Below are 26,316 nucleotides of genomic sequence, written 5' to 3'. Positions count from 1 at the left end.
TGCCTTGCTTGTACAATTCCTCTAGGGACCCGTGCCCTTGCTCTTTGAGCCATTCTCCAACATAACTCCCCTACTTCATCGCTGTTATATAGTCAACAAAATTTTGCTCAGTATTTCAGCAAGCCCACATCTACATGGGTGCTGTGAGGCAGCACAATATTCAGTTTTTAGGAAAAAAAAGCAGTGTGGCAGAATCCACAGTAGACAAGTCCCTCCAAGAAAATGAGACAAATTTGGAGAATTTAGAGAATACGGAGAACAGGTTTGTCTCCCTTTCACTCCTTCATCTCCTGACTCTGAGCAGAAAGAAGTCCCTGTAATAAGTCCAAACCCAGCACGATTCAAGTAAATACATAAATAAACAAAAGCAAACCCTTCTCAAAATATCTGAGATCTGAGCAGCTGTTAAGTTACTGCATGCAAGTGAAAAGGAGGGAGTAGAAAGGCAGTAATTCTTTTTTCAACTTTATTTAGAAGGCAAGTGGAGCTGCTGTTTCTGCTTCACTCAGAGCCTGGTCCACATGACACACACAGAACATCCATCCAGCTGGAGCTTTCTCACAGCTCAGACTGGGATGTGCAGTCTGCGGGCCATAGCAGAGCTTATATCACATGTGTGGGCCCACAGCCAAGTCACTTCCAGCCATTGGAATTAAGAAATGAGAGGGACATTAAGCACGTTAGCCATCTCCTAGGCTAGGATCAAGGACTCAGAAATTAAACCCATAAATTCTGTGGTGCTTTTCCTAACAAAGCATTCACTCTGAAACATGAAAGATCCAAGATACTTTTATCTCAATTTAAGAGGTAACAAAGGTGTGTACAAAATAAGGTCTTTCAGAAACTTGAGTTTGTTATAACTTGTATCTGTGTAACACTGTGCTCACTCCTTGAGCTTTCCAACAAACTCCATTAAGGATAAGATGTATGTCAGTTTTATTTATCATGCCATAACTAAGAGCTGCTGCAACATTATTTATTTCAGTTTCTAAGTTTATACACGAACAAAGTTCTGCAGTTTGGGGAATACTTTCAGTGCATTTTGTGTTGTCACTTCTATAACTTCTTCAACTGGAATTCCTTTAATTTTGGCAATGTATTCTGCAGCAATGTAAATGTTTTTTGGTTCATTTCTCACCTGAAAAACAGAAAGACAAAAAAAAAAAAATCAAATTATAGATCTCTCCAGGTGACAAGTGCTTCAGGCTCAATACTTCCTGACACCTTTAGTCCCACTTCAGTTCTGCATACATCTACCCTTGCATTATTTTCTCCTTTGACCGTTCCTGTAATTTCTTTTCCTTTCCCAGCCTTGGGAACACTACCTCTCTAGCTAATTCTCTGATTTCCATCCCTTGCCCACGTCTACTCTACTTACTAGCACAGGAGAATGAAGTAATCTCCATAAGGCATGGTTGTGGACATGCAAACGCAGAAGTCCACCCATCATTTACCTGTTTTTCAGGCCCCAGAGCTGGAGAGTCAGTTTCCAAGCATATACTTTCCAGAGGTAACAGTTTCACAAGTTTCTGCTTCTTGAAGAAAATAAAGACAGCTATTAAATGCTTTATGAACTTAGACCTGTGGAAAAAATGTAAGATGGAAGGATAGGCTTGGCATTTAAAAGATCCGTATGCTATCAACAATTTTAGAATGGCAGCAAGAATACCAGGAGCTGCTCAAGAAGTCCCCTCAAAACAGGATTATCCTATTTTCTGCGACTCTAAATACCTGAAGCACTATTATTATCTTAACACTGAATCCATTGTTATTTTATTACATTATTATATTGCACATTATTGAATGCCCTACAATTAGACTTGCCAATGCATTTTTAATTTGCCAATTTTCTGTATATATATTTGTATATCCTTTTTCTCACCTCTTTCACCCCGCAGCCCCAGTTTCCTTTCCTTTCTGCAGATTCCTACCCTCATCCCCATCTATATCCATCCCTCACACCCCCTCCACTCGAATCATGCCTCTTCCTTTCTTACATTTCTAGATCGTATCACAGAACTTGATGATGGGTGGAAAGAGATGGCTACCCGAGAAGTTAACAAAGTTTGCAGCAGTCCAGAGGAAAAACTGAATGAGCAGTTTCACTAAGTCCAGGGCTGAAACTGGCCAACACTGTCTTTAAGCAATTTTTCTAATGCTTTGCAAGGCATGCCATTGACTAATAACTATTTCTCAAAGGCCTGTAACTTAGTCAATTTCAAGTAGATTTCCTTTTGAACAAAAGCCTCATAGCACCAAGATAGAATCTATTTTTTTTCCACATCATGTCCCTACTCTAAAACACTAGTGTCAGAAGTTTCCAAAGAAAAGTTAATCAGAACACATTAAAATGAGGGAAAACATCTATTTTCTTAACCTCTGTTTCTGAGGAATAGCTCAACTGTTTCAGCCAAAATTTCCCCAAAAACTAAGGCAAAAGGCCCAAAGAGAAATTTAGCCCAAGTAAAAAAGCCATTTTATAAGTAACCGAAAGCAGGAATTTCTATCAAGGAAAAAGTGACTGTAATCATAAATGAGTACTGCTAGTCCCACTTCAAACTGTACAGACTTAAAAAGAAAAAAAAAAACAAACCCAAGCATCCTTTAGAGCTGCATGGTAAAAATGCAGGCATGCTTACCACCATGGAAAGCTACCAGTAATAAACTGCAATCCCCAACCGCTGAGAAGGTGCAATCCCCTTAAAATGTTACCTGTTCACTCCTTATAATGGAAGGAGGAATGGAGAAGTAGTATCCGGCTTTCACCCCTTCCATTGCTACAGATGGCTTCCCATCAAATGCATGAAGCAACACCTTCGAAGCACCTCAGAGAAAAGAAACAAACCAACTCATTAGTAGTGTTTGCAGTAGGTCCATGATATCACCTTCCAACTAGACCTCAGGCCCACCAAGAATGACTACAGAGTCTCTGCACTAGTCCTCCCAAGTTTCTTGTACACAAACTGGTAATGAAGGCAGAACAAGACAGAAGAAATCCTGTTTAAAAAAAAAAAATAAAAAGCCATGAAGGAAAAAAAAAAAAAAAGAAGCATTAGAAGCATACCTTGTTCCTTTAAGAGATTAATGGTTGGCCTTCCAGCTGAGCGGGAGTGAACATTTCTGCACACCAAGGAGAGGCCTGGCATTAGGAAATTCAGCAAAACACATGTATATATCTATGTAGTTTTTTTCAACAAACATGATCCAACAGCAGGTTGGGAAGAAAGTAATCTGTATTACACATTTAATCTGGAAAGAAAAATCTAGAGATATACATATAAATAATTTTAGCTATAGTGAAGATACATCAACAACATAGTAAGGAAAAGATACAGTATTCAAGGGCAAACATAGGGAAAATTCTATAACTACAACTTCAGCTGGAGACTGACAAGACACTAGTAACAGCTTAAGCCATGCGAGTTCTATAGGTTCTTAGTAATGATAAATCCTGGGAAATATTTCCATAGATTACTGAGATACAGCAAGTTCTTCTACTAGTATAAACAACACTTACAAAGGCAAATCCAGTCTTCTTGCTAACTCAACCTGCTTAATCAAAACCTGTCTCTGTTCTTCCTTCTGTTCATCTGTGCTGGCAAATCTGGGAGTGAAATCTAGTCCTACCTGTGGTACAAGAAGAGAAGTGACAAAGTTCAACTTTTTTTTTTTTTTTTTTTAAATGCTGAATCCAGAGATACTTAAATTACAGAATTCTGCTTACTTCTCCAATTGCCACCAGTTTATCTTTGTAGAGTTCTATAAGTGGCAATGCAGCCTCCAGATCCTGCAGGAACAAATTAAAGAAGCGATCCTTATTGCCCTTATGAGATGGAAGCAGTATGAATTCAGTCATGTGATTAAAATGGATTTCCCTTTATTGCTTTTAAATTCTGTTTCCAGAACTTGCTATTACTAGGAGCTGAGTAGTTTTAGGGCCCTGAAGGATTTTTCTGCTTTACTCAATGAGCCCTCACTTCATGTTGCTCTTTCCACAGGAGCAGAAGAGGTAAAAAAAAACAAGGCCCATAAAAAGTCTGGTAGTATTATATGGCTGCAGACAGCTCTCCAAGTTTTTCACGTTAAAATTTTTCAGGCACAAATTGGTATCCTCCCGCTCCCCATGACAACAAAGGGCCATCTGCAAACATGCACACATTCTGTTCCTATAAACAAACCACCCATTTGGGACTTCTTTGAACTGTTTCACCGTGGCATCTGTAACACTGCCAGAAGACTTCAGCGAACACGCCTGCTGTACACCTCACACGGACAAATGGCAGTGTTGAGAGACCTGGGATTCGGTCTACTGCATCTTCCGTGTTACAGAAAAATAAAAATCACTGAGCAGATCTAATGTTAAATTAGGCAAGCTGGAACACTATGCCGCATTGTCAGGGCAGCCCTAGTGTCACCATAACTGGGCTGACCCAACCCACAGTGTTTTACCTGCAGAGTCACGCTGCGCTGCTCTTCTGGAGAAACTTCTTGGACGGGGTGAACCCCTAGGCACGGCACCACAAATCCTGGGAACCTGGGCACAGAACAGCGTGAAGGAGCACAGGGAGACAAGCCAGAGAGCGCGGGGTGGAAGGCAAGTTATGTGGGGACGGTGAGTAAGTTACACAGAGATGTAAGGCCAGTCTGACCAAGGCAGAGGGCAAGTTGTCTTCACCAGCTGTCAAAGCAGCCCCTCACGACGACTCGGGGCCACGCGTGGGGGCTGTCGCTGGGGCGGCAGTGCCAGCCTGTGGAAAATAAGATGGGGGGGGCGGAGGGGAGACGGGACACCCCCAAACCCCGCACCTCTCGGACAGCTCCATCACTCTGCAGAACTCCGCCGCCTGCTCCGCCACCACCACCAGCGCTGCCACGGCCGCCTGCCACAGCCGGGAAAAAGGTGCTGAAGAGAGGGGAGGGCGATGGAGGGGACGGGGCTCGGGGTTTGGGGGTGCTGCCTCCCATCCCATCCCATCGCCTCACCTCCTCTGCTGCCCGCACCACAGCCGCCACATCCTGCGGGAGAGAGGCAGCGCCTCAGCACCAATCCCAGCACCCATCCATCCCTCCCTGCACCCGTGCATCCATCCCTCTCCCTCCCCTCACCGGCTGGAAGCAGGGCGCGGCGAGGTGGCAGTGGCAATCCACCGGCCGCCCCGCCGCCATCTCTGCCCGCCGCGTTCCGCTTCCGGGCCGGCATTTTGGGGCTGGGCGGAGGCGGGAAATGGCGGCCGGGGCGGCCGCCGGCCGAGACCCGAGGGTTCGCTGCTGCTCGCGGCGGGGCCTGGAGCGGCTGCTGGGGCTCTGCGCGCCCTTCCTGCGGGCGCTGGCGGCCGGGCAGCCGGGAGGCCCCGCTGAGGACGATGTGCTGTGGGTGAGGCGGCCGGGACGGGGCTGGGGAGCCGGGGAGGGAGGCAGGGAAGGGCCCGCGGGGGGGGCGTCCCCACCCCGGGGGTGCTTCAGGGACGGGGTGCTGAGGGACGGGGACTCGATCCCTGAGGCGATCCCTGGGCAGTGGGTCAGGAAAGCGTCTTAACCTGCTGCTGGTGTCGCCCAGGAGTTTTGCAGCCCTTGAATCTCTTGCAGAACTTCGAGGCGGCGGTGCGGGAGAACGTCACCATTAACGGGCAGCCCTGGGGGGACGCCTCGGCCAGCTCCGAGCCCTGCGGTACGTGGGGCTGCTCGTTCATTTATCATGGGTTTCATTATCTGTTTGTTTGTGCTGAGTGCCTCTTGGTTGTCTGTTCGTGGTGTGGATGAGGCGGAGCTCAGGCTTGGCTTTGTATGAGGAGCCGCTGGCCACGCTGCTTTTTGTGCAGTCTGGGGTACAGCTGGCTTCGTGGGGTGCTCCCGTTGAGATTGTTACCCACCAGGGCTCAGCTCCCAGTCCATCCTCTGCCCAGCCTGTGTTTGTGCTTGGGATCGCCCCAGCGCAGGTGCAGGACCTTAAACTTGTCCTTGTTGAGCTTCATGAGATTTGCGTGGGTGCATCTCTCAAGCCTGTCCAGGTCCCTCTGGATGGCATCCCTTCTGCCCAGAGTGTCAGCCGAACCACACAGCTTGGTGTTGTTGGCAAACTTGCAGATGGTACACTCGATCCCACTCTCCTTGTTGCCAGCAAAGCTGTTAAATAGCACTGGTCCCTGTACAGACCCCTGAGGAACGCCGCTCGTCACTGGTCTCCACCTGGACATCAGGCCAGCTCCTTGAGTGCGACCATCTGGCCAACTCCTTATCTACCAAGCGGTCCATCTGTCAAATCCACATCTCTGCAGCTTAGAGACATGGGGCAGTTATGCACGACAGTGTCAAATGCTTTGCACAAGTCCAGGTGGATGATGTCAGTTGCTCTTCCCATATCAGTGCTGTAACCCCACCATAGAAGGACAACAGATCTGTCAGGCATGATTTGCCTCATTTTAGTAAAGGGTGAAGAACTGGAGTGAGTTCATCAGAGGCTGCCCAGATGGCATGGGGACTGGATACATCAGAGTGAAATGTTTATCCATTATTTTCAGTGGGTGCATTTATAAAATAATCCTAAATGCAGGTTTCACGAGATACCAAGACCAGGTTTGACTTGGTTGTCAAGGCTGCATGCACTGGTCTCATAATGCAAAATGCTAAACTGATTCAGGCTCACTCAGCTAATTCAGATTTACTTAACAATTCTTTACAGGGTTTTCTTAACAGGAAATCTTTGGATGGTTACGTTTTAATGTAGGTTATCCTCTGCATAAATCCAACCTCATGCTAGCTGAGGTACTGTTTACCTTCCTGCAGTTGGCATAAAGCAGGTGTAAGGACTGCGTTGTGCATTTTAATTTGACGTAAATATATGCATGTGCTCATCCCTGAGCCAGTTTGAACCACCAACTGATCTGGCATTTTGTGCCTTCAGGTATTCCTGTTGACCAGTGGCTCAAAAAAACTCACAAACTCTCAAACTTATTTTTTGCCTTTCTGAGTTTTACAACCACCTGATTCTGCACAGATTGACCAAGAGAGGGTGCTCAAAATCCATTTGTTACCAGTAGACTGAAAACATTGTGTGGCTTGCAAGCTATGCTCAACGTTTTAGTGATAACTGTGAATTTAAGTCCTAAGGAGTTTGCAAAATTAAATTTAAAAATTATACAGCAAGGCTACTGTCAAGGTTTTGAATCTCCACTGGTGGAGAATTATAAGTGTGCAAATGGAAGAATATAGAAATATGCATTACCTTTCAGTTAAAACAACAGAATTAACTTCGTCTGTGTTTTTTTTTTTCCATAACTCTTGTGATTTTTTTGGGGTTTGTAATGATGACGTGTGACATCAAGCCAGTACAGGCATTTACTTGTCTAAATCTTGAAACCAGTTTTAAAACAGTGTCTTAAGCTTTAAAAAATTCTAAACAAATTACCTGAAGAGATCCTTGTCAGACTTTTGTCAGATTCAGAGCACACAGAGAAATGTGGTTTGGATTTTTTCCCCAGATTGTTTCCTGCCTCCCCTGTCCCATCCTCACCCCAGCTCTCTTACTTCAAAAGTAACTAGTCAGCAGGAAGTTGTGCTCTGATTTCTGTACTGCTTTACACTGGGATCCAAAACAGACATTCATCTTGTTTGATACTCACATTTCATTTCTTATTTCAATTCTAAAGATGTCTTTGTCCTTACAATTTTGTCTCAAAGGAAAGAAACATTGTGGGTAGGAGCATTGTTACAATAACTTTGTGTGCTTGGCATTTTTAGGTTCCTACATCAAAATTCTTGAAGACCAGTTTGATGAACTTATAGTAGAGACATCAACAAAGCGTAAGCAGTGGCCTAAGAAGATACTGGTACATGTTATCCAAAGCATGAAAGCAGAGCAAGAAATGTTGGTGAGTAACCTCAGATTTTTCAGAAGCCCTTTGCTTACAGTAGCTGCTGTATGTAACTTGAAATAAATCATGGAATCCCAGACTGGTTTGGGTTGGAAGGAACCTTACAGATCATCTAATTCCACCTCCCCTGCCATGGGCTGGGACACCTCCCACGAGACCAGGTTGTTCAAACATTGAGCTTTGTTTCTTTGCATTAATTAGCAGTAATTTATCTTCCATAAGGTAAGGATTACTACAGACTGCTGTGACTATGAGGGAAGTGGGCCTGTGGCACATTTCAGCAAGTTACTTAGGCAGATTGCTTCAACGTGGTGAGTTACAGCTTACAAGCCATTATATGTCTATGAATCTTGTCAAAGCTGGGTTTCTGAAATTCTTGTCTGAAGGTCGTTTAACGTATTAAATTTATGATACGTGCGGATAGATATTATCACACACGGTATTTGACTTTCAAAAAGAAGTCTGTTTTCCCTGAGCACTTCTGTTGAGCTGGTAACTACATTGAGCAATTCCAGTTAAGAAGGAAAAGAAGTAATGTGGATAATTAATGGGTTCAGCAATTTCTGTTTTTTGACACTGAGTGTAAAGTAATTACAGGTATTAAACGACCCATTCCTGTTCTTGGTTAAGTTTCTTTTCTGTAATTACATTAGACCTGCCTCCTGCTTACTTGCTGGTTAATTAGGAGTCAATTTTCTTTCCATCCTTCACTTTGATATCCTAAAGAGCTGTGACATTCCCATCTCTTGAAGTACATTTTTAGTGTCTAACTCTAGGATAAGGTCTTAAACCATGTTGTTTTTGTGGCAGGTTAGTGGCTTTATGATATGTGGTTTTGGAGGAAAAAAAAGTAATTTGAATCTAGGAGCAAAACAGAGGGACATCTGGACTGTGGCACACTGAGCCATTTCTGTGTGTGCATGTGTTTGTAAACAAATGAGATGATTTACTGCCTTCTGTTCAGAAACTTTAAGCAGGATAGAAGGTTAAAGTATTTGCTACAGAAATCCAGAAATATTTTCCTTCCCTCTTCCTAATTATGTGCGTGCTGTAATACGAACTTCCCGTGGCTGAAGTGTTACTGCTTTTCCATAGGATTTCTGACTCGGTAAAGACTTGAGAATTGCGTTCTTCACGCTGGAAGCACAGGAAAGCACGTAAATGAACTGCTGCCTTGCAGTTCAGCGAGTTAAACAGTTAGCAAGGAAAGCCTTGACATTTAGCAAGCTGTATTTTACAGGGGTTCTGTAGCACGTAGGGATAGGGAAAGCCAAAGGCCACCTGGAGATGAATTTAGCCATGGCAGCAAGGGCTTCTGCAGGTGTATCAAGAGGAGGACCAGGGGCTGCTTCTGACTGAGGCTGATGACAAAGGACATGGAAACGGATGAGAAACTTAATCCCTTCTTCGCCTTGGTCCTTCCTGGTAAGATTTGCCTTCAGGAACCACAGGCCCCTGGGAGCTGTGGGAGGCAGTGAAGCAAGGAGAACTTCAGGGGAAGGGCAGAGGAGCGTCAGGCTGGGAACATTTACATCACCAGGGCACGCACCGTGGGTCTTCAGGCAGTGACTCAGGACCGGCTCATGCACTCGGTCCCGTTCTCCGTGTCCTGCTGGGATGTGTCCACAATGAGGCTGTTAAAAGGGGACTTTTGGTTATCTCTGCAATACCATGGCAAATGGGGGAGGTCCCTGAGTGCTGGAAGAAAGGAAACGTCAGCCCTGTCACCAGGAAGGGGAAAAAAGGAGGATCCAGGGAACTGCAGACCTGCGAGCCAGGAGCTGCCCATCCCTGGGAAGGTGATGGACGGGTGGAAGTGGCCCGCGTGGACTTACAGAGGGAGCCATCCCCGACCAACCCAAGGGACACGTACATGGAGCTGGTGGATGTGGGGGCGCCCGGCTGGAAAGCAGCTCTGCGGGACGGACCTGGCTGCTGAGCTGACCGTGGGCCAGAAGCGCGCCCTTGTGGCAGAGGAGGCCCCCAGCTGAAGAGCTGCCGGCAGGCTGAGGCCAGCTGGTCTTCTTCCTGCCCTCTGCTCAGCCCTGGTGACACAGGCCGGGAGCATCGGGTCCTGCTGGGCTCCTCGGTCCGAGGAAGGCGTGGGGAAACTGCATCAGGTCCAGCAAGGAGTCGCTGGCGTGGTGCAGTCCTGAGCAACCTGCTCGAGTTAGCCCTGCTTTCAGCACGGGCTTGAACTGAACCGCCTCTAGAGAGCCTTCCCAGCCCCAACCGCTCTGTGATTCTCTGCTAAAGAAGAAAGGGATTATTATCATCATTTTAAAGTCTTTTAAGAGCCTGCGTTGCATTTCAGAGGACTAAAATTTACAAAGGTAAATAACTCTCCAGGTTAGCCAGGCGTAGAGGATTGGCAGTAAATAGAAGTGCATGCATATGTATTTGTCTTCAATCTGAAATATTTTCTAACACATCATGCCTTTGTGATCTCTGTTGTTAATAAGTCAAGTATATCAAACCCAAAAAATTAACTAAAATAAAGTGTGCTATTGTGTGGCACCAAGATTTTAATGAGACCTTTTGATCCTTTTGGAAGGAACTATGTTCTACCCGAGTCCTAAAGTAGAAGGGTTACTTAGGATGCCTCTCAGACTACATTTCTTCTGCTGGTGATCATTTCAGATTTTACTACAGCACAACCAGATGATTATTTTCATTGTGTCTGCAAAACACAGAAAGTTTCTAGCGTGTCTCTGCAAATGAAGCGTTTTTTTCCTCCCAGCTATTTCTGCAAAGGTACTCGTGTTTTCTCTGCTTTAGTTGGTGGACTTTTCCTGTTCCTTTTTAAGCATGGTATCTCTCCTGATGCATGTTTTCTGGGGTATAAAAAACAGCTATGAAGAAGCCGTACTTAACTAAAGTTCACGTGGAGGGAACCACTCGTTTAGTGTGGCAATCTCCCTGTAACTGCCAAAGCAGGAGATGATCTCACACGTTTTCATTCAGTATATTCCCTTTTGTTTGAGGATAGCTGCAAGCAGTGTTCTTCTGTTTGGGGCTGATGCTGTGGGCTTGCTAGTAACGTGTGATTCTGAAAGTGTTACTCTGATAACACTGCAGAGAGGAATAAGTAACTTTCCTCCTGCTGCTTTTTTTGGTTGGAGAAGGATGAGGGACAGCTCTTCAAGTAGAGAAAACAACTTGCAGATGATTTAAAAACCTTGCGTTCCTATGTCTCTGCTTTGTTCCCTTCTTCCCAAGTAAGTTCTTACTTCTAATTCTGCCCTCAGCATAATTAAATATCAAATATATTAATTGGTAGTAGGGAACTTCATGTCACAGTTCCCTGGTGTTAAATGAGAGAGCCTGGTTTGTGCAGACGACTGTACCTGTTCTTGCATAAGTAACTCCAGGGATATGATATAGTCATTTAAATGGTTTTCTTTTTCTTAGCTTTTTGTCTTCATGGACCCGTTGTTGAGGTTTGCTCCTCTGTGACAGCATCCTGCTTTTGTGAATGGTTCCCTAGAAGTCAGAGCTGTTCATTTTCCTCAGCACGCAGCGGATGGCAGTACTTCTTCCAAAACATCTGGGTTTTAGTTTAGAAATTCTCGTGCTTTAAGAATTGGAATTCCACAAACCAAAGCAGATTTCGGAGCCATGTTCACAGTGAATTTAACTGTGTTAGCTATTCTCCATTGTTCGAATTGCAGCGTATACATTAGTATCTATTAAAGTGAGAGATTATTTCAGACTTTTTCTCTTTTGATTTTGCAGAAGCTCTACCAGCCTGTGGTAACTCCTGAAGAGATCAGGTCACAGCCTTCTCAAGGTAATGATTTCTCAGGGGAGGGCAACTGTACTGAGGGAACAGTGCCTACCTTACTGGCCTGCAGCAAATGTTTCACAAGTTTCCCTTCTGTAAATTTATTTAAATATATTGGCTTGTTTAATTTATTAACCAAAGCACCTAGAAGTTTGTCATAACTGAATGTATTGCTGCATCAGTTTATTCTGAATGCTGTCTGCTGTTACACAGTGTGCTTGAAGGCAAAAGCTGGTCTCTGGGGGGGGCATTGGGTAGGAACTGTCAAATACTCGCCCTCAGGAGGTTTTCTTACCTCTTTCCTCCTCCAGTGGCGGAGGCAAGATGCAGAACTAGGTGGACCGCTGACATTATGCTTTGACCGTCCTTGTGTTGCCTTTATATAAATACTAGAAATGCTCCACTCTCTCTTCCTAATCGGTCAGTTTCTTCAGGGAATTGAAAGCAGTTGTGTAGTACTCACTGATGAAGCATGGATTGAATTTTACCCTGCTTGTGTAAAACTGTAAACATCATAAGTTTGCTCCATGGTTTTGCAAGGTTATTCCTTGTTCCAGGGAGTTGGAATACGGCGGTGTGTTTTGCAATAGAAGAGTGGGATGTGCTTTGTTTGAGGCTGGCCTTTGGAGATGGAAAGTTTTGTCTTGCCTGTTACGAAGCACTAAAAAATGACACAATTTGCCAGTGCTGTTTGAAGTGGGCACGGTGACAGAACCCTCACTGTGGATTACTGCAGCTGCTGCAAAGCTGGCCTAACAAGCAGAGGTGATAACTGGAGTTCAAGAAGCAAACCTGAAGCTTCCAGTTCTCACCCTGCTGATCTGGCTTCACTCAAGGCATCGTTTCCTCTTTGTAAACAGGAGACATTGCTCCCAGAAATGCCAGGCTGTGCAGCAAAGCAGCTAACAGGAGCAGTAAAGAGCGTCACTTCACGTCTGCGTTCCTTTTGGTTTCTAGCGTCCAGGTCTATGCTTCTCTGTTAGGAATTAACTGCTTCTATAAGCTAGTAATACCTTGCACCATGGCTTTCCTTTTTAGGTTAGGTAACAGCAAAGTCCTAGCCAAGACAGCAGAGAGTTTGTGCTGAATTTTAGTATTATGTAGTCTTTGGGAAGTTTATGTATCCCAGTTTAGCAAGTACAGCGGCCAGAAACCAAAAATGTTTAGATTACTCAATACCTTTCATTTCCTTTTTTCATTTCCCTATGTTTTGGAAAGCCTTGAACACTGAGGAATATAGTGCTGTCCATGTAAAGCTGAACTCCTGCAGGCAAACTTCATCTGCGTGTCAATCTTCTTGTGTAACTGAAATAACCCTAGTAATTATTTTTTTTTCACTTTTACTTAACTCCTTCCTTACAACTTCATAGAGTCTTCTAATGCCAATGTTCTACTTCAAGGATGCTTCATTATGGACATGCCTTTCTTTTAGAGAATGTCCTATGTTGTAATTAAAGAGGCTGCTCTTTGACTCTTTTTCCTTCCAAATTCTGAATGATAGTGCATTTTAGCATCCGTGTCTGTGCAAGGATTGTTTCCTAAGCCCTGTGAGGTTAGCACAGCAGGCACGTGGAAAAGGCAGCCTAACAAAACAGCCAGCTGCTGCTTCCTACGTGTCAGCAGGAGGTCACTATCACTGCGCCAGAATTCAGTAGTTGACTTAAATTATCCTCAGTAGTACTGACTAGTTTGAAGTCAAAGCACGGTGATGTGTTTTGCTCTGAAATGGTTTAGGAGCATGTGCACAATCTAACAGGGTATTTACTGCAGGCGCTGGCGAAACCCTACAGGAAAATAATACTAGTGGGAGGTGAGACTACTTAGTTCCCAGAAGCACGCTTACTTATCTGTTTTTGTTGATGGCATAGTGCCACAGATGGAATAACGGCAGAGGACATGCAAAACTCTTTTATAGTAACTTTAAGAGTTTAACTCTTGAGTAGAAGAATTATTATTGTCTGTAAAACAACCAGCAAAAATGTATAATGTGTTGATGATCTTAGCATATTGCTACAGCAATCAAATACATACCATTTTCCCCACTATTCTGCACCTGCTGTCTGCCTCAGTACTCCTGAAAGCTTCTCTTTCTTTCTTTTCTTGTTAACCCAGCAGAATTAGTGCTGTTCACGTTGTTTACACTCTTTTTTTTTTTTTTTTTTTTTCATAGAATCACAGAATGGTTTGGGCTGGAAGGAACCTTAAAGGCTGTCCAGTTCCTACCCCCTGCCATGGGCAGGGACACCTCCCACTAAGCTGGGTTGTCCAAAGCCGCATCCAGCCTGGCCGTATTCCTGTTGTTAACGCCCGGTAAATTAAGCCAGGATGAAAAAGTAGCCTTTTTTGTAAAAGCTCCTTCTTTTGTGCATTTTTTCCAAATGTAGTGTGAACATTGTAATTACATAATGTAATTTGAACCTGCTTTGGCAGGGGGGCTGGACCCGATGATCTCTTGAGAACCCTTCCAACCCCTACAATTCTGTGATTCTGTGAACTTGAAAGGTTTAAGAACAGATAAATATATATACTGTAACCTCTTCCTTTAACTCAAATACTGCCTCTGTGGCTCATGTTTTGTATAAGCTGTAGGATTTCTGGTGAAGAACTGTGTGGCTTGCAAGGGGTGAGACTTCTAAGCACTACTGTATTTTCTGTGATTAAGAGTAATAACGCTATGATAAAGCCCTTCAGCTGTCATCCCCGGCACTCTGACAAAGGGGATGCGTTGTAGGTTTAAGTTTTACACAAGGACTCTGCTGCTTTTCTGTCTGATTCTAAAAAGCCAATAGCAAGTTTTGGGGGAGGAAAGGGGAGTTATGTTTCAGAAGTGTATTTGAGCTTTATGTTTTTCTGCAGATGCTTACATCACAGATCTGAAGCAGGTGACAGAAACGGTGTCTGAACAGATTGGTGAGGCAATGAAGGTGAGATCTGTGTGCTCCAAGGGGATATTTGTTTCTTTTCTTGTTCTGATAATGTTATCAAACAGGAGTTCCAGCTCTTGTTGGTTATAGCTTTGTACAAAAGAGCCTGCTTGTATACTTTTGAAGCAAGCACATCTTTAGGTTTGGATTCCTGATGTTATAGCTGTACAGAACTCACCCTCAGCTGGGAGTAAGGAAGAATAACCTGTGGCGATAGGAGGCATTTTTTCTTTAATGGAGATTTTAGGACCTGCAACATCTGAAAAATACCTCCTGAAGAGGTATGCACATGACATTTATTACATTAGCACCAGCTCAGACACGAACTGTGTTCCTGTGATACTGATTCAGCTCAGAGCTGGAATTAGGCAGCCCCGAAACTTGGCATCCTGTTGGTACGAGCTGTGAGTGCAGCCCCTTGTGCTGTTAGGCTGGTAGCGCTGGGTTCCCAGCCTTCACCTGGACCATCCCTGCAGACACTGCATCTTTTGTGCCTGTCAGAATCTAATTAACATCTCGCTCATTGTAGCCGTTACTTTTCCCATGTAACTCGAGATGCTCAATTTGTTCTTGCAGTCTCTCCCCGCGCTAATAGAAAGAGCAGAAGGTTTTTCCCAAGCGCTAACTTGGCAACCAACCCTGGAACTCTGCAAGCTGCGGCAAGAAGTTCTTGCTGGTTGTCATGCAAAGGAGGAAGATAACGCCCAAAGCTTCGTATCACCGGGAGAGGTCACGCCAACAGACACTGGCACCAGTAAAAATCCCTACACTTTGTTCAAGAGGAAAAGAGCTGCAGATTCACCACAGAGAAGATACTACCCGCTTCGACGGAGGAAGATCACCCTCAGCGCCTGAATTCCTCATTTTGTATTTTCAGATTGGATACTCGGTTGCACTCTGGCTTGATGTATTCAGTCTTTTATTTTTAAACCCTATTCTACCCTTTACTTCAGTGCTATACGTGGGAGCTTCCTTAATTATTTAGCTTTTGATCCATATACATATTTTTCTTCTTACTGTTACAATGGTGGTATATGACAACCTATGCATGCCAGTAACATCTGGTATCCTACAAATGTATTTACTGATTAACTCTGATTTTTTTACCCTTTTTTTACAGAAGTTTGCTTGAAGTCCTTGTTCTTTTCAGAGCTCTGCAAATGCTTTGTGTCTGTGAGCAGTCTTTTTGTAAACCACTAAGTGCTTATACACAGCAGGCACATCTCTGAAGAGGCTGGAGAATGTCTGGTTCTCCTAATGAACCTTCATTTATACTGTGTTTGGTGGCTAATAAATAAATTAAGAAGAGTTTCAAACTGGAACATACGAAACCCACCAATTTTGGTATGATGCTTTAGTTATCTGAAAATCCACAGCAAACCTAAAATCAGTCCCCCCTATTTCACCTTTCCTGAATTTAGGTCAGCAAGGCTTATGTATCATCGCATTGGTTTAAATGTGGGACTTCAATAATTGTATGTATTTGCTTGCCGTGTGATCTTCAGAGCAAGGATTTGACCATCTGCATCTTTCCCTCTGATATTTCAGTTCATGCAATCCATATAAGCAGTCTGGGGGTTTCCTTGACAATACTTCTACACATTACAGGATCTTGACTTGGGTCACATATGCAATTGTGGCATTTGACTAAACTTTACAAATCAGTATAGGCTAACAGTAAATGGTATTAGGTTGAGCTAGCTTACTTTTTTTAAACACATTAGTACCTAGGTAGTATTAAATTGAGCATTATGCCTTAACCATCGATAACTTTTTCTGGCTTATGAGTGCATGTGCTTACAGTAAATACGTGTGTCTAGCATGTAATGTATTTCCTCTCACGGTAAATAGAGGGTTTTTAAGAAGGTTTATTAGTGTAGTGTAGTGGGAAGACAGATCCATCTTGATGTCTAAGAGACTGAAAATTTTCAAGAAAACGTGTAACAGATTTTAGTACCGTTCATTTTGTAAAGGTGAGCCTCTGTGCTAAAACTTTGTATATTTAATCACATGTAAATATATTTCCCATGGCTTTTGTATATACAAACTTGTTTTTATATGAAGTAAAAGAAATCAATTAAGAAAGATCAAAGTTTTGGCTAATGTTGTTCTAATCCTGGAATACATGGTGACTGAACAGTTAGTGTATTAGTACTTCAGAAGACATCTGTGTTAAATTTTGGCTCGAGTAACTGAAGTAGCTCCATTTACTGCCTTTGAACTTGCAACTGCTATTAATCTCGGGGCTACAAAGCTTCTAATATAAGAGAGGACAGGATGTGAGAGGACTGGAACTGCAAAGCTGCAGAACGTGTGACCGGGACGGGTTTTCACACAGTGAATTGTAGCTTCTTCGGGTATGTGTGCTCTGGCCTGGGCTGAAAATCCCCACGTTGCACAAATGCATACATCTTCGCTGAGCTCCACAGGTGCTCTTGAATCTGAGTGTTCCTATACAAAGCTAAGCACCACAAGAATTTGCAAGTCTCTAATTATAGTATTTTATTTTTTTTTAATAGAAAGATTCCCTGCTATCCTCCCTTGAGTAATGTTAGGCAATTAAAACAAAAGAAAATAAAAGCTAGGATTAGGCACCTCTCTGAAGACATCCCATCTAAAATGACCAGTGTAAGACAAATGCCTTAAGAAACAAGGAAGGACAGCACTGCGGATTAAGACCTAGGAAGTGAATGAAAGAAGTTGTCCTACAGCACGTGGCAGCATAAAGAGATGGCAGGACAGTCGGTCTGCACGGGGTTTGAACAAAGTGGGAAGGGATGCCTGGTACCCTGAGCCAGGGTAATTGGGCCTGGTTCCGTGGCCCTTGTAACCACGAGTGTGTGTAAAAAAAAACAAAAAACAAAAAAGCATCTGGAATTGCTGCCCAAATAAATGGTGTAAAGAAGGATAAAGAAAGTAAGTAAAGATTCCCAGTGCAGCATCTCAGCTGTGAATTTACAAATCTGGTGGCTGCTTTTGGCCAAGCGGCAGCAGAAGGTGCTGGAGGACGTCTCTTGAAATGAAAGTCCTGTGATGAGCTAAACTCGACACTTGAGTGCTCAGCTCTTTCCCTAATTATTAAAAATTTCTGCAGCAAGGGATGTTTGCAGCTATCAGTGTCTGGGATCTATTTTCCACTGGCAGAAAGACGTATATATATTTTTTTTTCCCATTCCCGTAGCCTTTCGTCCTTCAGTTAACTTTTCATAGAAATCAGCAGTGTTGTGCAAGACAAGTGCTTAATCAGGTTTTCAGTGAAATGTCACAACATCCAAACTTATTTTTAACTTGGGCTGAATTGGTATTGCATCAAGAAATGTCTGGTAGGTTTTCTTTATATAGCCCTTGAATCCTGTAAGGCGGCTCAACAGTGAGGGATGCTCGGGAATATCTGCAGGCTGGATTTCGTGGCTTTTTTGGGTGAGCTGGACCATCTTGCTGCTCGGTGGCGTGTGCTGCCAGCGGTGTGTTCATCACCGGTGAGGGCGAGCCATTTCTACCCCGTGAAACCTGAGGGGCTGGAGGAGCATCCCTGCCCTGTGCATGTTGTTTTCTAACCCAGGTGACGGCAAACACCACAGGGAGAGCCTCCCCTTCTAGAAATCTCAGCGCAGACACCACGGCGTGTCTGCAAGCCAGGGCACTCGGTGCCCTGACACCCGGCTGCGCTCTGTGCCGTGCCTTGGAAGCGCCACGCTGTGTTCAACCACGGCTCCAGCCCGCGCGTGTGTGTAGGCTGCTTCGACGCAGACAGAAGTCGCTGATAAGCTGCGAGGGTAAAACGTAAACTCAGCCGCCTGGGCTGCTTTCTGCGCTTGTTTTCCCTCCTGCATTGAAATGTTCTGCCCTTGCTGCTGTGTTACCTGGAATTACTGTGTAGGCATTTCTGCAGATGTACCAGAGATAGAGCTTTAATACTAAGCAGAAACTTGTTCCCACGAGCAAATTTTGACTTTTCATTTCCTATGCCACTTTGAGCCCCAGCAGACCATGCTCAGGCCCAAGGGAACCTTCCTGTGACTTGTCCCCTGCTTGTGGGGTCCTGGAAACCTCCTCAGGCTGCAGCTGCCAGGAGTTACCCAGCACCCAGCCGCTGGGTGCGGGTGTGATGGAGGAAGGGAGAAGCCAGGCAGGGAGAAACCAGGGGGCCGGGAACATCCTGCAGGGCGCTCACAGCCCCAGCACAGCCTGAGGGTGCCCCTGGTTGAGGCATTTTGGCGAGGGAGATGAAGGGCCCGTCAGGGATGTGGGTCCCAGGGGACACTGGAGTAAGGAAGGCTCGCTGCTGCTTGGTCCTCCAAAAGCACCAGGTGGAGGTGGCCCAGAGGGCAGAGACAAAAAGTGCTCAGAGGTGGTGCAGCTGGGCTGGGGAGAAGCCCTTGGCCAGGTTTTTCAGCAGCACTGCCTTCAGGCCAGCTCCTGGCCTCCAGCTGCGTGCTTCTCTCACCTCCAGCACGAACTCTTGGCCGGATCTTCCCAAAACGTCGGGCTTTATTTACTCCATTTGCGGCCTCCGCAACCTCAGCTTCATCTAAGTTGCGTGACTCAAACTTCTGGGGAAACCAGGAGAATGGGGAAGTGCCCCTTTCATTGAGATACCTGGGGCTTCGTGCGTGGCGCCGCGGGACACCTTCCCTCGTGGGGACGCGTGTGCCCCGTGCGCTGGCACACGGGGTGCTGTGCACACACCTACAGCAGAGCGAGGGCGTTGGCAAGCGTCTGCCAGGGCAAAAAGGAATCCTTCTGAGCAGAGGGAGAAGCAGAGGCTCGGTCAGGAGCCGCGCTGCTCGCTGTGGCACAAGGCAGGGAGCCGCGTCCCGGAGAGCCGCGCTGTCCCCAGGCGCTGCCTTGCTTCGCCTTTACCAGAAGCGCGCGGCATTTCCTTATTATTTAAAGGAACAGGGCGAGGAGCGAAAGCGAAAATCGCTGTATTCCAGCCCCGATGCCTCGTCCTCACTCCGATGAGCCTCGCTCCCTTCTCTGAAGCCCACGGCGCTCGGAGGAGCCGATGGCGCACAAGTGCTGCGGGCAGGAGTGCGCAGGGGTGAGGCTGCGCGGCTGCTGCGCGGCTTTTGCGCGGCTTTGGGGGGGGGGGGGGGCAATTTTTTTGGAGGGAGGGAGGGAGGGAGGGGGGTTCTCCGGGGGAATTTCGGGCAGCTCCGTGCCCTGGGACCGGGAACTGGGGGGGTTCCCCCGGCGGTGGGGCGCAGCCCCCGGGCCCTCCACGTGTGCTCCATGCGGGCGGCGGCTCCGCCCCGGGGCCCGCAGGTGCCGGTGCCGGTGCCGGGCCGGGGCGGGCCGGGGGGGGGCCGTGCCTGCAGCCCTCCCTGCCTCCTTCCAGCCCTCCCCGGGGCCGGGGCCGGGGCTGCCCAGCGGCGCCCCGGGGCGGGCGGCAGCCGGCGGCATGTCGGGCGGCGTCCCGGCGGCGGGCAGCGCGCTGCCGCGGAGCTCCGAGGGTGGCCAGCAGGTAGGGGTAGGGGCAGGGGTCCGGGGGGGGGGGGTCCGGGGATGCGGTGGGTGCCTGCCGGGGACCCCTGGGTGCCTGCCGGGACGCTGGTGGGTGCCTGCCGGAGCTCGTCGCGCCCGCCCGCGGGAGCCCCCCCGCCGGTTCCCGGACTTGTTTCGAGGCGCTGCTGGCTCGGTGTCTTTCCAGAGTCACGAAGAAGACGACAGGAAGGTGAGGAGGAGAGAAAAGAACCGGGTGGCGGCGCAGAGAAGCCGGAAGAAGCAGACGCAGAAGGCAGACAAGCTGCACGAGGTGCCCGGGGGGCTCGGGGTGCCCGCGGGGCTGGGGATGCACGGAGCTCGCTCCCGGCTCTGCCCGGTGGGGATGGGGGGGACACGGCCGTGCCCGCACCTGGTGGCCCCTGGCCGCCTGCGAGCAGCTCCCCGGGGCTCCTGGTGTCCCTCGGCAAAGCTGCTCGCTTCTGGAGCCGGGGTAAGGCCAGCAGGAGCGCTGCGATGGAGCAGGGATGCCCCGGGGAGGAGGTGGTGGAGGAGGGGACCGCTGCGGGGTGGCAGCGCTGGCTTCACTCAACTTAAAACTGTGGTGTGGGGCAGAAATACCCGCTCGAAAAGGCTTCTTAGGAACTCCAAAACTGGCGCGGGAGCTCGGTTCAGTTAGCTGCTATGCATGTGTGCTCTGATAAATAGCAGTGGGTGTTTCCAAAAAGCATGAAAGTGGCTCATTCTTCCAGAAACTCTCAGCACTTCTCGATATCACACGTGCGGTTCCAGTCCCCAGCACAAACGCTGGAGGAGAGGAGTTGCTGCTCTCCGGGTCGGGATGTTGCCTGACACAGCAGTGCTTTTGTTGTAGCGGGGCTCCCGGTACCCCGGGAGCTGGTCCTGCTGCTGGTGGCTGTGCTGGTCATGTAGGGTGGAAGGAGCTGCATATGGGAGGCACAGGGTGGGGAGTTTGGGGTTTGGTTTTTCCCAGATCTCCTCAGTCAGTGCCTGACACTGCCAGGTGCTGGGTGCTTCTGGACAGGGCAAGCCCTGGCTTTTCTGGAGTCACTGCACCGTCCCACAGCCGCTCTGGTGTTCCTGCTGGGCTCGGGGCTCTCCCTCACGCTGGGAATCTTCATTCCCAGTTTTTTCCAGGCAGATCTGGCTGAAGAGGCATTCCTTCTTAGCAGGAGCAATTTGGTGTTCTCTGCCCTGCAAAAGGGATGGAGCGACTGGAGGGTAACGCTTGCTCCGTGGGGCTTGGGGCACAAGAGGAGAGCAGAGCCAGGGATGCTGGCCTCTGCTACAGGGATGTGTCAGGAGGATCCTGCCTGTTGTACCCTGTGTGAGTGGGTGCTGGAAAGGTGCCAGGGAGGGCGGGGGGGGTCCAAGCTGCAGCAAAGAAGAGAAGCAGAGGCAGCCTCTGGCTGCCCAGAGGAGCACTGTGCAGGGCTCTCCCCTCTGCCTGGTAAGCAGCCCCTTGAAGGCACGTGTGGGCTTTGAAGCCTGCTCTGAAGCTTTCCCAGGGAGGTGAGATTGAGTGGGCGAGTGTTGAGCCCCAGGCCAGCAGCGAGGTGCAGACACCTGCAGGTTTTCCGTGGGCTGGCTCTGAACCTTGGGCTCTCTTCTTTTTGGGATGTGAAGTCTTGGCAGCAGGGACACTTGAGACCTGCAGCTAGCAAAAAAAAAAAAAAGAAAAAGTGACACGCGAGTCTCACATCCGTCACAGGTGCGTGCTGCAGAGCATCTCAAAACTCCCCTGCAGTTAACAGCAGCGTATTCATTGCCAGAGGAGCCTTGGCTCAAAGTCAGCCTGCTCAGGGACAAGCAAGGCAGTGGCCAGGAGTGCTGCTGACCAATTGGGGGCTCGGGACTTTCATTTTCATAGCTCTGATGGTGTGGAGCTGGCAGGCACAGCCTGGGGCTGGGAGGGGCACCACAGGGGCACCACCACCTGCCTCTGTAGCCCTGGGCTGCTGGGGAGCCCCCCGTCCAGGGGCACCTCCTGCAAAAGGAGTCGCATCGTGCTCAGGACGCAGGTCGTGAAGTACCTGCCCTGTTTAAGCACCCAGGTTTGCTCGAGGCTGTGCATGTCCTTCCTTAGCGTTTTGCACATTATAATAAGAAACCACGCTTCTTGCCTACAGTTACTTGAATATACTCAAGGTGGGAGCACTGAAAAGAGCGTTTTGACTATGAGTAGGCTTTTTTTTTTCCTCCTTCCAGGAATATGAGTCCCTTGAGCAAGAAAATACCTCCCTGAAGAGAGAAATCGGAAAGCTAACAGATGAAATGAAACACTTGAGTGAAGTGTTGAAGGATCACGAGAAGATCTGTCCACTATTGCACTGCACCATGAACTTTGTGACCGTACCAAGGCCCGATGCACTCAGCAGCTGCCTGCCCAGATGAGACGTTGCCTCCACCACCTCTAGACGCGATGTGTGAAAGTGCCAGTACGAGGGGAGATTTGAAGAACTGCATACTTAGGGCACAGGCCTTCCCTTGAAGGGGGCTGGACTTGACCACACAGCTCTTCTCCGTGTTGAAGTGTTTTAGTCTCCTGAATCTCAGGAAAACATCAATATGGAAAAAATGACAACTCGAACCACGACTTTTTATATTTTTGTAGAATCTCCGAGCCATGGTTTTGCATTCAGAAATGTCACAGTGCGATGCAGCCCACCATCGTGCAATGGAATGTAGACAGGGAAAAGTACCGGCCTTGGGCTGAGATGCCTTTCTCCCACGCATCCACTGCTAGCAACCCTTTGTCAGTTGTCATCCTTGTATATCAGATTCTGGCTGCTGGTTTGTGGTTTTGTTTCTTTTTTTCTCTAAACAGGTTTGGTTAATAAAAGCAATGTCCTATCTTTATGGTTTTCTCCACCTTCTTCGATATCCAATGTCCTTAAAACATCTCTCCTCTTTGTTTGCTGGTCAAATCCAAAGTCTAATGGTAATCTTCCTGTCAGTTGCTTTATTATTTTCTTATCGCCATTTCATTAGTCCCTCTTTTGAAATGCGTGTAAACCAGTGAGTTTTCCCAGTCTTTATTTCTTTACTATCCCCAATCATCAGCCTCTGCCAGCATTAATTCTCATAATGTTTTATATCCTAAAATACAGCTCAGCCAGTATCTAATAATGATAGTCTGCTCTGTGTGAAGGAAAAGCAAAGCAGTCTGCTGGTCTTACACATTTTTTTTAAAGAGCAGATCTTACATTTTACTCCTTTAGTGTGCACACTGAAAATTAACTAGGGGATTATTTGGGGTTAGGGGAATTGTTTGGATTATTTTTTTTTTGGTAGTGCATTATCTTTATTCTTCATCTCGCATGTTGCTTCTGATAAGTGATGCCCATGGATAAAATGAGTTAGTTTGGCTAGGCATTTAATTCCATGTCCACATGGGATAACTGCATGCAATATGTCTTATTACTACTTTAACTATTTTTTCCCTTTCTTACCAAAAAGGAAGAATTATGACCATGTTTATGAGAAACAAACAGAAAAATGTTCTCCCCTTCTCTGAAGCTTCTTAGTTGTGTCAAGCCCTAGAAATGTGAATGCCCTAGACTGGGATCCAACAAAGAGTTGCTCACAGTGTTTACCAGTCAAAGAGCATCTCTGGATAATAAAAAGCTCTATCCCTTTGCAAGCTCTCCCACTTCAGCATTTGGTGATTTTTTTTTTTTTTTAATTTTTTTTTTCAGCTCAACTAATGAGATTAATTTCTCCCCTCAGCTGGATTTATGTATTTATCAGCAGGATGTGATCTGAAAAGTGTAAAAGATTTTATATATTTAGTTTCACTAGTTTAATTATGAATTACAGTTTAATTATGAAGACAGTTGACTGCACAGTTTCACTAATTCTATCTGCCTTCTAAAGGGCCTCCTCATGCCACTGTCTTAGGCTAGAAACTCAAGGTCAACAGGAGGAGGGAGTTTTTGGTTTCTTGAGAAGTTTGCACTAGGTTGTCCCCAAGAGAATTTTTAGCACTTGCAGAAGCGATCCACAGCCCAAACGTGTTGTTCAAAGTTTCTTATGGTCCTGTAAAAATTGATTCATCATACAAAGAAAAGCAGGTGCAGTCCCTGCCAAGGAAAATGAAAACTTCAGGACACGTTGCAGTATGCTTTTTGGGTAATGTCCTTGACAGGATTCTTCGTGTCACCCTTAATAAAGGAAGCTATCTTGAGTATCTTCACCCACCCACCTACATCCCTTCCCCTCTGGATGCCACAGTGTAATTTGGGCTGAGTAGAGGTGTAATGGAGAAGGTGGAGCATAGTGGAAATGAACAACGTTTGCTCCAGTAAAGTTCATTATAGCTTAGGATGGTCAGAGTGCGAGAGGGTATCTTCTGTCTCTTAGATGTGTATGTGTGGCTGAGCTGAGGCTGGGGATGAAAAGGAGCTAGCTGAGGTCAGAGTAGATGCAAAAGCGTGGTATCTCCTATGAAGCCCTGCAGACCCTCAAAAATGGGAGGAAAGATCAACTACCTTGTCTAAGACAGTCCATCCCAGCAGAATCCTCCTAAGGATTTTGTCCAACAGGTGCTTTCCTCTAGAAGGGGAAGAGTAGTCACCTGTGTGAAATCATCATCCTTACACATGTATTCTTATAAATATCTGCCTAGAAACTGGCTGCATGTTATTATGTAGTAGCCCAAGTCCTTTTGTATGTTCCTCACCAGTAAGCAACGATCTTGTTTTGCTCTGCAAACTTCAGTCCGCTGTTTCTGCATTTAAGTTTATCGGCTCATTAACTGCACAATGTCTGTGCAGAATGTAAAGGGGAAAACAGCTGAACTCACAACAATGTCGTGTGCTTGCAACAGCAGCCTAAGTCCAAGGCTGTGCTGCTGTTCCTTGGAAGAGCTGGGAGCCCCACAGGGGCCCTCACGACCACAAGTTCCTTCCCACAGCCACAGGGTGTAGCTCCAGCCTGTGCCTTGGGTCCCTTACTAACAGTGTGCTTTGAACCCTTGGGGCAGGGACTGCTTCTTCCTCCTGCATCTATTGCATCACTTTTTTTTTTTTTTTTTTTTTTTTTTTTTTTTTTCCCAGCACTGTTACCAAAGGGCCTTATGCATCATTCTTCTGTTTAATAGTTCAGCGAAGGCATCTATCACAAACTGTGCTTTGTATGAAAGAAGTTCAAAGGCAGTTGAGAACCCTAAGCAAAAGAAGTGAGCAAAATGAGTGTCCCAAACTAGATAAACCCAACATACTGATACATTTGTAGAATTATTGTCATAGCTGAATCATGTTGTGAATGACACAGTGACCTGTTAAAGCACTGGCTTATGTATCACTAATACAATAATATGTACTTGGGCTGATGACCCTGTTTGCGGGAGCTCTTCAAAAGGATTTATTGATTTACAGAGAGTTTCAAAACTGAAAGTATGTTCTGGAGCCTGGGATAATTGTAACATGAATAGGGAAGCAGAAAGGAGAACAGAAAGGAAAAGGCCCGTTTGTTAAGGAAGCAACAGAAAGTTCTTTTTCAGATTCAGACCTCTCCTTTTGCAGCAGGGTATTACACCATCACAAAAAATGTTTCATACCTATATATGGCTAAAAAACTGCTTGACTTATTCTAGCTTTAGAAAGCTTCCAGATAGTTTGACTTGATCCTTACAAATGTGGTTTGCATTATACTTGCATAATTTTCTGATGCGTCTACCTAGGGAAGATCTTTTCTATGTTCAGGTGCTGGTTCACGTGAGAAATACTATGAATTGCAATCCTGTTTGTGGTCATGTAATGTGGATGAGGGTTGCCAAGAAAACTGGATTTTCCCTCTTATATTCTCAATGAAGATTACAGTTAGTCTAGATTTGCTTAGTGTGCATTTCCTTTTTGTATTTTCTTTGAGTCTAATGAAAAATCAAAATGCTCAGTTCAAACTTACCCAAAGATAAAAATATTAATTCTGGTAAGCAGACTGGGTCCAATTCAGCTGTTGTCTATTCATTTCTTTGAGTTGATGGTGGGTCAGATTTAAATTCATCTTATTTTTAAAAGATAATTCTGGCCTCCAAAGAGAGACAGAAAGACAAAGTCAAGCTTCCCAAAACTGTTAGAATATAACAGAGATCAATTATTATACCTCAAGAGAGTTGATTAGAAAGTCCCGCTCCTGCCCACTGATGTTTTATATTTATGCATGTGAATATTTATGTGTCTTCATGTAGTCATCCAGTCCTGCTAAAAGCACACCTTAAAAAAAATAAAATTCAAAAAGCCTACAGACTTTGTGTCTTTCTGTTCTTTAC

The 26,316-nt window shown here is 46.2% G+C and overlaps 3 protein-coding genes across 13 annotated transcripts; 2 read left to right on the top strand and 1 right to left on the bottom strand.

Annotated features, from left to right (window-relative positions):
- Nucleotides 1–418: 418 nt before the first annotated feature.
- On the bottom strand, nucleotides 419–5,650 carry TATDN3 (TatD DNase domain containing 3; the record flags this gene model as incomplete). Of its 10 annotated transcripts, none has more annotated exons than XM_084513751.1 (10): nucleotides 419–1,138; nucleotides 1,455–1,535; nucleotides 2,713–2,825; nucleotides 3,065–3,120; nucleotides 3,518–3,627; nucleotides 3,725–3,787; nucleotides 4,450–4,534; nucleotides 4,807–4,880; nucleotides 4,984–5,016; nucleotides 5,538–5,650. In XM_084513751.1, the coding sequence occupies 10 exons, from the start codon at nucleotides 5,619–5,621 to the stop codon at nucleotides 995–997; spliced, it is 843 nt and encodes a 280-aa protein (XP_084369877.1). In that variant the 3' UTR covers nucleotides 419–994. The 10 variants fall into 10 exon arrangements, with proteins under 10 accessions (XP_084369877.1, XP_084369880.1, XP_084369882.1 ...); XM_084513754.1 differs by having other exon boundaries at nucleotides 1,455–1,532; XM_084513756.1 differs by lacking the exon at nucleotides 5,538–5,650 and adding an exon at nucleotides 5,107–5,217.
- On the top strand, nucleotides 5,177–16,671 carry NSL1 (NSL1 component of MIS12 kinetochore complex). Its single transcript, XM_084513761.1, has 6 exons — nucleotides 5,177–5,374; nucleotides 5,587–5,668; nucleotides 7,738–7,868; nucleotides 11,607–11,661; nucleotides 14,512–14,579; nucleotides 15,156–16,671. The coding sequence occupies exons 1-6, from the start codon at nucleotides 5,225–5,227 to the stop codon at nucleotides 15,432–15,434; spliced, it is 765 nt and encodes a 254-aa protein (XP_084369887.1). The 5' UTR covers nucleotides 5,177–5,224; the 3' UTR covers nucleotides 15,435–16,671.
- Nucleotides 16,672–19,021: 2,350 nt separating this feature from the next.
- Nucleotides 19,022–22,904, top strand: BATF3 (basic leucine zipper ATF-like transcription factor 3). Of its 2 annotated transcripts, none has more exons than XM_084513750.1 (3): nucleotides 19,022–19,623; nucleotides 20,233–20,337; nucleotides 22,254–22,904. In XM_084513750.1, the coding sequence occupies exons 1-3, from the start codon at nucleotides 19,588–19,590 to the stop codon at nucleotides 22,437–22,439; spliced, it is 327 nt and encodes a 108-aa protein (XP_084369876.1). In that variant the 5' UTR covers nucleotides 19,022–19,587; the 3' UTR covers nucleotides 22,440–22,904. The 2 variants fall into 2 exon arrangements, with proteins under 2 accessions (XP_084369876.1, XP_084369875.1); XM_084513749.1 differs by lacking the exon at nucleotides 19,022–19,623 and adding an exon at nucleotides 19,913–20,046.
- Nucleotides 22,905–26,316: the final 3,412 nt, after the last annotated feature.

The sequence above is a fragment of the Aythya ferina genome, assembly GCF_964211825.1.
Source record: "Aythya ferina genome assembly, chromosome: 3".
Lineage (NCBI taxonomy): Eukaryota > Metazoa > Chordata > Aves > Anseriformes > Anatidae > Aythya > Aythya ferina.
Note: the sequence above shows the minus strand (reverse complement) of the source record. Positions and strands in the feature narration are given on the sequence as shown.